Source organism: Lampris incognitus, chromosome 14 (genome assembly GCF_029633865.1).
Source record: "Lampris incognitus isolate fLamInc1 chromosome 14, fLamInc1.hap2, whole genome shotgun sequence".
In the NCBI taxonomy this organism is placed as follows: Eukaryota; Metazoa; Chordata; class Actinopteri; order Lampriformes; family Lampridae; genus Lampris; species Lampris incognitus.
This window is the reverse complement of record NC_079224.1, coordinates 39,385,114-39,395,113: the sequence shown is the minus strand read 5'-3', so window position 1 is coordinate 39,395,113 and position 10,000 is coordinate 39,385,114. Positions and strand designations below refer to the sequence as shown.

The 10,000-nt window shown below is 49.2% G+C and overlaps 1 protein-coding gene across 2 annotated transcripts in view; it reads left to right on the top strand.

Annotated features, from left to right (window-relative positions):
• camsap2b (calmodulin regulated spectrin-associated protein family, member 2b) overlaps positions 1-10,000 on the top strand; it is a 52,080-nt gene that overhangs the window by 15,134 nt on the left and 26,946 nt on the right. Inside the window, exons 3-4 of one of the 2 annotated variants that reach the window (XM_056293134.1) lie at positions 5,277-5,456; positions 7,441-7,527. In XM_056293134.1, the coding sequence (XP_056149109.1) occupies positions 5,277-5,456; positions 7,441-7,527 (267 nt within the window). Of the gene's footprint in view, positions 1-5,276; positions 5,457-7,440; positions 7,528-10,000 lie in introns of those variants that run through there. The other variant, XM_056293135.1, reaches the window with a different exon arrangement.

The window sequence follows — 10,000 nt, the reverse complement described above, 5'->3', positions numbered from 1 at the left end:
TCTGTCTTTCTTTTTTTTTCAAAATTTACTCCCCCTCCTCTACGTCGGCCTCGCCCGTCCTTTTAGCTACTCCGAGTGCTGAGAGAGAGAGAGTTAGGGAGGACAAACTAACGGGAGAGAGGAGGCGAGGACGCTGGAACTGTAATTCAGTTTCTCTGCAGAGGAGCATGTACGTGTGTGCGTCTGAAAGCTGTGTATGGAATGACCCTGACAGTTGATGTGTGTGTCTGTGCATGCATGTGCATGCGTGTGTGTGAGACAGACAGACAGACAGACAGACAGACAGACAGACAGAAAGGTGGAGGGTTGTTGCCAGTGTGGACAATTGCACAAGAATCGATATACATAGGCACATTGACAATTAAAGACATGTGTAGTTGTGAAGCCTCACAAAAGTGTTTCTCGGGTGTAGGTGCAGCTTTTGTGTGTCCCTGTGCTAAGTAGACAGTTGTGAGTTTTATGTGTGAAGATGTTACTTTCATTATCTGTTTGCTCAGCTGTTGTGTGTCTGCCTCTAGATGTCTGATCAGTGGCACATGCACCCATCAAATAAAAAACACACACACGCACACACACACACACACAAAAGGACATGCACAGCCACAGAAAACAGAAGTGAATTGCGGTGACTAGAATGTCCACAGCCTTATAAGGTGTGTCTGCTACCCTGGATGGTATACACACGCACAACCGCACACACACACACACACACACACACACAACCACACACATTTACTGTAGTATTGAGAGCACTGTGGATATGTAAGCAGCCTTAACCATCTAGCCAGGAGAGCCCTCCACTTCTCTCCCCTCTCTTGTCTCCTCCCTTTGTCTGTTTCTCACTCTCTCGCTCTCTCTCACACACACTCATATATATATATATACACACACACAGACACACACACCCATACCTAAGACACTCGCCCTCGCTCTGAATAGAGCGTATCAGCTCTCGTCCCTATAGCAACAGCACGATGGGAAAAAAAGGTGTCGGCAAATTCAGCTTCATGAGTTAACACCAACACAGAAGGCCGTGTATCCTCTCCGTGGTCTCATTTCTGTTGCCGTATTTGCCCGAAGTTCAAATCACACACGAGTAATACACGCACGCAAACACACGCACACCCGCGCCGTGCACTTCCCTGCAAGCTTCTTAAAAAACACTAAAGATTTAGGGGTTTTATGGTAATCATTTGGAACGAGTCCGGAAAAATCTCAGTCACCGAAGCGGCTCAGTGGGTTTATATAGTATACTACACAGGGCCGGATCTAGGCATAGGCAAACTAGGCAGCTGCCTAGGGTCGAATCGCCACCGGGGGGGGGCCCAGACAGACGGGTAAAAACATCAACTTTTGGTCTAAATTAGAAATATTTAACATAAAATATTTTAAACTATAAATAGATAATAACAAACAAAAATATATACCTAACTAATTAACCCTAATAACGATGTGGCAGTTAAAAGTAATATTGTTTGTTTACAAAGTATCAAAATGTGCTTGTTTGGGGTGGGCTGGGGAGGGGGGCCCAAGAAAAAATGCTCTGCGTAGTGTAATCTATCCATTTAATCCGGCCCTGTCTGTATGTCTATTACGGCCTTTCTTCCTCGCTGGCTGCGTGTCAGCGAGTCGGTGCTGCTGTTTTGCCCAGCCAACTGCGATACCTTCAGGGGAAAATGCGTGCAATGTCAGACATCTACCAATATCCTGACGACACAGAGTCTCATAGCAGCGCTCTTGGACGTTTGGCGACGGTGCAGGAACCAGCTCTGTGGACATGACTGCCGTGCCTGAAAAGCGCCAGTCGAGACTCGGGGAATGTATTTGCCCTCAAGAATTTTAAGTTGCTTTTCTTTTCACAGAGTTTCTCCTAGAATTCTGTCAGTGTGCAGGAAATAAGCTTTTGCAGTTGGCACGAGAGACTGTATGGTCTTGTGTACTGAAACTGTGTACTTATGATAGTCATATCACGCTTTAATAATCCACATTTTCTTTTACCTCAGGGCGCAGACTAAGACAGCGCTTATGGATTTGGTAGCGATTCACTGACTCATTCAAGCACATCACAAATGTGGGGGCTTTAACACCCGTTTCCTCTGTCATTACACCACCCTGTTGCCCAAATAACCCATCATAAGTCAGTTTACACATGCAATGGTATAGTTATTGGTATTGTTAATAGTATCCTTTATGGTATTTACAAAAAAAACCAAACGATATATGTCAGATCTGTGTTGAGCTGTCACTTAAAGTGCGCCCTTGTGTCAAAAGCGCTGTCGATTATTGAGAAATACATCTTCAATCCAAAGTAGACAACAGTGCTTTAACATGAAGCGAGTCACCTCAAACCCCAAGTCACATCATAAGGAGGTGGTTTCACAGACAGGGTTTAAAGTAAGACCAGGCCAGTTCTACTTAAATTCATCCAGATTTCAAAAATGGCGTTCTGAGGATTCAGGTTAATTACCGTAATTCCCGGACTATAAGTCGCCAGTTTTTTTTGTTTTTTTTTACTCGTCTAGCTGGTCCTGCGACTTATATACCAAAGTGATTTATACAACGTAATGTTGTCAGACAAATACGCTGCATTTCAATCAAGGCCACTAGATGGCACTGTTTTGTCTTATGACTCAATTGGAAATACTGCACCGCCGTATAAATGCGATTTATACGCCGAAGCAAATGTTTTATTTTGTTTTTTTCATCGCTGCAACGCCTTTTTTGCTGAGTGCGATTTATACTCTGGTGCGACTTGTAGTCCGGGAAATACGGTAGTTATGTTAGCCCAAACCTGCCTATGACAGGTTTAGTTTAAACCTTCTCTTACATCTAGATAAACTCTAATCTTACTTATGGAAATGTAAACATTTAGAAGACCCCCCCCCCCAACTTTTTTTCACCCCCAATTGCATTCGGCCAATCACCCGACTCCTCCCAGCCGTCCCGGTCGTGGCCCCGCCCCCTCTGCTGATCCGGGGAGCGAATATCCGGCGAGGGCTGCAGACTACCACAGGCCTCCTCCCATACATGTGGAGTCGCCAGCCGCTTCTTTTCACCTGACAGTGAGGAGTTTCACCAGGGGGACGTAGCGCGGGGGAGGATCATGCTATTCCTCCCACTTCCCCCTCCCACCCTCAACAGGTGCCCCGACCGACCAGAGGAGGCGCTAGTGCAGGGACCAGGACACATACCCACATCCGGCTTCCCACCCACAGACACGGCCAATTGTGTCTGTAGGGCCGCCCCGACCGAGCCGGAGGCAACACGGGGACTTGATCCTGCGATCCCCGTGTTGGTAGGCAGCGGAATAGACCAATACGCTACCCGGACGCCCTGAGAAGATTTTTTTTTTTAATCTTTTAAAAGAAACTTGAAATATATTTTTAAATCAAGACTTGGTGAAGTCTCACACTATTTTAAGACGCTTTAATTTAGGAGTTTAGTGAAGGCTGCCCTTGTCTTAAGGGTCATAAATGGGTTCTTCCAGATTAGACGTGTGGTTTAATCTAAAATTATGCTTAATCTGTTCTTAATCCTTTAATGTTTTGGTGTTGCTCAGATCACAAGGATGACAGTTTTGCCTAGTGGCGCAGTATGAATCCACTAGTAAGCAGACTGAGCGCTTCGTCTGTCGAAGCGCTTTGCGCGGCATGTTTTGTTGGTTCATCCTGCCCACATACGTTTTAACTTAAAGAAACCAGTGGTGGTGTGTATGTAGACGGCTACCCCAGGTGACCTGTGTGTACTCCAGCAGTGTGCAGCTGTATTTTACCACTTGTTTCCATGTGAAGTTTGTTCCCGGTGGCTACAGCAGGTCCCTTCCCGTGTACCCTTCCTGTTTAGACTGGCACTACGACACGTGGGGTTGGCGTTAAGCCTCAGTAGCGACAGCCCAGAGTCGTGGCGGTGGTCCGTTATGAGCTTTTTTTTTTTTTAGGGAAACTCATCGTCATACTTTCTGTTACATAAGTCTCTGAGGTCATGAGTTAGAGGCCTATGGCAGACGGTAGACTCCGCCAGGTTGGGATCCAGCGCCTGTTTGTGTCAGTTATACCTCGCTTCAGGCCAGCCGAGTGTGTGACTAGGCTGTTTGTCCAGTTAGTGTGGATGCAGAGAAAGATGGCAGACAACACACACACACAAACAGGAGTACACACAAATCCGTGCACGCCGCGTAAGTGTTTGTGCGTTGGCGTGACAGGAAAAGGAAGGGGGGGGGGACCGTTAGGTCTGACCGGTCTGGAATGGCGTTAGAAAGGCCAGGAGAATGTCATGTATTGTGTAGGTGTTGAGGGCTGGTGAACCCACCTGTTTGCAATTACCCGCTAAAAAAAAGAAAGAAGATGATATGACCGCGCAAAATTTTGTTCTGCAGAAGTTGTGCAATCTGCAGCCGTATCGCGGGCTTCTGAGAGGTGTAGCGGAGAGAGATGGGGACCAGATGCTCCGTGTTCCCCTTAGAGTTTTCTTTTATTCTTCCAACTCCTATCGGGACACATCCCTCCTTCCCCCCATTTGCTGGCACCTCGCCAGCAGCTCGCCCCTCTGGGATCCATAAAAATAGATTCAATAGCAGAGCCGACATCACATAAGGGGCTATAAAAATGTTTATAACCCGTCTCATCTATGCAAGCGGCACGGCGCGAGGAATGCCACAGGACACAGATAGTGCACCGTACATTTTCTACGAGCGCGCAACATTTAACATGGTTGGGGACACAGAGAGAGGTCAGTCGAAACACATTTTAAAAACAGGAAATTAGCCCTGCGAGACATGTTAAAGTAGTGTTTTCAGAGGGGCATCCGGGTGGCGTGGCGGTCTGTTCCGTTGCCTACCAACACGGGGGTCGCCGGTTCGAATCCCCGTGTTACCTCCGGCCCGGCCTCCTTACGGACACAGTTGGTCGTGTCTGCAGATGGGAAGGTGGATGTGGGTATGTGTCCTGGCCGCTGCACTAGCGCCTCCTCTGGTCGGTTTGGGGGGGGTAGCGTGCTCCTCCCACGCACCATGTCCCCCTGGCGAAACTCTTCACTGTCAGGTGAAAAGAAGGGGCTGGCGACTCCGTATGTATCGGAGGAGGCATGTGGTAGTCTGCAGCCCCGGACCGGCAGAAGGGGTGGAGCAGCGACCGGGACAGCTCGGAGAGTGGGGTAATTGGAAGTAGTGTTTTCAGGTCTCGGGGTTAGCCCTATTGATGTCGTTTGAGATGACTTCTAAGGTGTGCTGAGAGGAATACCAACCCGCTTTGTTGTTGTTGTTTGCGTGTCTCTTGCAGAGCTCCCACTTGGCCCTGATAGACACTCTGATGATGGCCTACACGGTGGAGATGGTGAGCGTGGAGAGGGTAATGGCCTGCATCAACAGGTGCTCCTCCGCCGAGCCCTCTCACAGCGACAGACACGTCCAGGACCTGCCCTATGACACGGAGGACGCAATCATCACCTGGATCAACAAGGTACATGTGCAAAACACACACACACACACACGAACACACACTCTGATATTCATATAGTCACAATATATTCACATCGGGCGGCACGGTGGCGCAGTGGTTAGCGGTGTCGCCTCACAGCAAGAAGGTCTTGGGTTCGAACCCCGGGGTTGTCCAACCTTGGGGGTCGTCCCAGGTCGTCCTCTGTGTGGAGTTTGCACGTCCTCCCCGTGTCTGCGGTGGGTTTTTTCCGGGTGCGCCGGTTTCCCCCACCATCAAAGAGACATGCATGTTAGGGTTAGTACTCCTGTCTGTGCCCCTGAGCAAGGCACGGCGAGACGAACTGAGGCTGATGCCTGGGTGCTGCACGGCGGCTGCCCACTGCTGCTAGCTACACAGCTAGGATGGGTTAAATGCAGAGCGTAATTGCCCCCACAGGGGTCAATAAAGTATGGTAGCGAATTCGGGGGGCAGTCGGGAACCGCCACAGCCGGGACGCGAACCCGTGGCTCCCACACCGGGGGCAACAACATTAACCAGTCGACTAAAGTGTCCGACCCCGTTAGCCAAGGGCTAACGTGTCTACTTATCCGTGCTTGTTACAGTATCTCAAAATCACAAAAACGAAAACACCAGCACCTTGACGACCTCATAAACCACAGACTTTCTTGTGCCGTCTTTCAGCGGACGGATCGCTTAAGTGTACCCACATCTGTACACAGGATTATGAAAGTGTTGTGTCGACTGGAGTAAATACACCTGACGCGTGGGCGTAGCACAGCGGCGGTCTAGCGGATGACGCACATCCGTTGTGTGCTTTGGATCTATGTCGAACATATGACGCCCATGAGCTCTCAAATCCTCCATCTTTGCCGGTCCAGCACAAATTCAGAAACGTCGTTGAAGAGAACCGTCTTGGTCCAGCCCGGATGCAGAACTGGCAGACTCCTGGCCTGCGCAATCATACTGCGGGGATTACTTGCACGCACATCCCCCCCGAGTCAGATTTCTCTGCATCTCGTATCTGGTGCGCCAAGCCGGGATGGCGGAGTCAGACTTTACTCATGGTTTCCCGGTGGATTTGAGTGGACGTAAATCTGTTGAGATTACGTCCTCTGGTTTCCTCCCTCATCTGCGAGGGATTATTTCGTAACCTGAGGGTTTGGGTTATTTATTTATTTTATTTTTTTGTGTAAAAGGTGACGCAGCTTTGTTTTAACTTTCGTTAATAGGATACGTACAAATATGGTGTGCGCTCATTGCGCGCTGTTACACATAATGAGCTCACCTCGTTCGCGTGCCTGTAGCTTGGTGTCGAGGCCAATTGTGTTCCCCTGAAACAAATCAAACTCCGTTTGGTTCCCAGCTGAGTTTGTTGACATTCCACAGTGGGGGGAAAAAAAAACAAAACTCGTGTAGTTCCTGCCTCCTGCAGCAGGCCAAAGGCAGGCAGATACACACGTGGTACACACACATGCACACACACACACCATGACTGGTACTGCCTAAACTGAGTGTCCCCTTGCCAAATTGTTAAATCACTGTTTGTAAAGACCCTTTGAAAGCAGAGGGGTGGTAACACATATAAATGTGGGCTTTAAAGGGAAACAAAGCCAACACTGGGGTAATTGCATTTGCTTCAAAACTTGAATTTCCAAGTCCAGCAGAAAGTCAACAGAGTGAGGTACACTTAATAGGTTGGTGTAAGAAGCACTGGCACCAACCACTAATAAACCTGGTTTTGCTGCTAGTTCTTCTTTGAAGTGAGGTTTGGTGTTTCCTGTCTCTCGCTCTCTCTCTCTCTCTCTCTCTTTCTCTCTGTCTGTATTTCTTACGCTCTCACCTTCTTCGTCTCTATCTCCCAACCCTTTCTGCCCTCGCTGTCTCTCCAACACACAACCTCGCCATTCATTCTTTCAGCGAGCGCCCAAAGATTGTTTGAAATCTGACCTGGAGTAATTTGCTCCTCTGTTCTCTCTCTCTCTCTCTCTCTCTCTCTCTCCTTCAGGTGAATGAGCACCTAAGGGATATCCTTGTGGAAGAGCAGAAGCTTAGAGAGGCCTCTTGTCAGGAGTCTAACACCGCAGCACAAAAAGTGAGTCCAACACAAAACACACACACACACACACACAACTCTTAAGACAAACTATGTAAGGGAGTAAGTGATGCCCTCACAATGACCCTTACACTGACAGAAGCACAGAGCAGCACTGATTCTCCCTTTCTTATCGTCAGCTGACGGCCTCGTCACCTCTCTGTATGTAGCATTTTGCAACTATTGACTAGAATCTCTTTACTCTCTTGTGCTTTCTGTGAGCCCATTACACACACACACACACACACACACACACACACACACACACACACACACTGCAGTGCACACAGCTCAGCAGGGTACACACAACACTCTTCCTTGCAAATCAGACAAACAGATGAGCGCAGTCTCATGGCAGCTGCAGAAAAATGTTGGCAAGAGACGCAATACCACTGAGAAATAAACGTGGGCAGAGCAAAAGAGAAGGGTTGACAATCACATTGTTGGGGGGGGGGGGGGTAGTCAGAGCAAGTGAGAGAGGAGCACAGAAAGACACAGTACATAAAGATGATAATCAGGATGGGGGGGGTATAATACTTATGGAGGATGGTAGCGGCTGCCTGCTCCTCGGTGGGAAGCTATAAAGGGTGTCAGACACAGGAGAGGCGAGAGCGAGAATGACACAGACAGTGTTTGTCATTCTGCGGGCCTGCTGGTTATATAAGGCCAGTGTGACCGAGCGAGTCGGCCCTCTGCTGTAAAGTTGGCTGACGGGGGACAAGGACCCAGCAGTCAGCTGCAGTCCGGTCAGCCTTAAGCTTCGGCGCCTTGTCAGGTCACAACCCCTGCCCGGGGGTTAAAGTTCAAACACTGTGATCATAGCTCAAACGTTAAAAGAGAGGGGGCGTCCGGGTGGTGTGGCGGTTTATTCCGTTGCCTACCAACACGGGGATCGCCGGTTCGAATCCCCGCGTTACCTCCGGCTTGGTCGGGCGTCCCTACAGGCACAATTGGCCGTGTCTACGGGTGGGAAGCCGGATGTGGGTATGTATCGTGGTCGCTGCATTAGCACCTCCTCTGGTTGGTCGGGGCGCCTGTTTGGGTGGGGTGGGGGGGGGGAATAGCTTGCTCCTCCCACGCACTACGTCCCCCTGGCGAAACTCCTCACTGTCAGGTGAAAAGAAGCAGCTGGCGACTCCACATGTATCGGAGGAGGCGTGTGGTAGTCTGCAACCCTCCCCGGGTCGGCAGAGGGGGGTGGAGCAGTGACCGGGACGGCTCGGAAGAGTGGGGTAATCGACCAAGTTCAGCTGGGGTGGAAAAAAGGGGGGGAAATCCCCCCCCCCAAAACAAAATGAAAAGAGAGCTAAGTGAGTATTATCTGCAGTATATACGTGGAGACGTATATCAAGCTAATTATAAACAAGCCTCCTGTTCGTCAACTGAGGTAGACGTTGATTTAAATCATCAGCTAATACGTGGCTAGTCAACATAATAAACCCGTTTGAATTTCTCATCAAGGGTTGATATAGCTGATCGGGTATTCAGTCTTCCTCACTGACTAGCAGTTGCCCCCCCCCCCCCCGACTCTGAAACACATCAAGCCCAGAACTGTTTACATGCAACACAGGCGTTTGGAAAATGGCGGTGCGCCATCATGTGATGACAGCCTAACCTCAAGTTTCCCCCAAAAGGGAGGTATGATTAGTTCAGCTGTCAAAGAGCTGCAAAATTCTACCAAGCGTCTAAAATCCGTTTCGAAGGGCGTTTGTATCATCTGAGGGCGGTTCCGGGTAAATTTCCTCCCGCTGTCTGTGTGCTTTTTTGTCTCCGAATTTTTCTGTTTTCTGACTATCTGCCATCTCTCCTAAAGTTGATAATGCACTGGGGGTATCTGACCCATCACACACACACACACACACACACACACACACACACACACACTGCTGAACACAAACAACAATCCGTTTCTCAGTGGCACAACTGAGTCTATTTTGGGCCAGTGTGAGAAAATCTTTAACCATGGTCTGATGACTGAGTGCACGTTGCTCAGCATTTCTGTTTATGCCTTTGTGTGTGTCAGTACAATTTGGGAAATACACTCCTTATTGTGACTCTGTTATGCAAAACTTCAGCAGTGATTTAAGAAAAACTCGATAGAGCGTTCCTTCAGTCATGGACATAGTAAACATGACTCCCTGCTGCTGGCCTAATGCCTGTTCACTCTCTCCTCTTGTCGCCTCATCATCCGCCATCAAGTCTCCTGACAAATGGTATCGGAGACTGGTACCTGTAAGTCCGTCCACTCCAAAGATCCACCTCTCCACCACTCCCCAACTCCCACAGCCCCTGTCCTCAACCTCTGTAATCCCAAATTTATCCCCCCCCCCCCCACCTTGGTTTATTTGTTTGCTGGTGCATGTGGTGCAAAGCCCATCATGCATTGTTATGATCAAGCACATCGCCCCCCTTCCCTCCCCCCCCCCCCCCCCCCAGCAGCTAATGAATGGCTTGCTGTTTCACCTTTTTATTT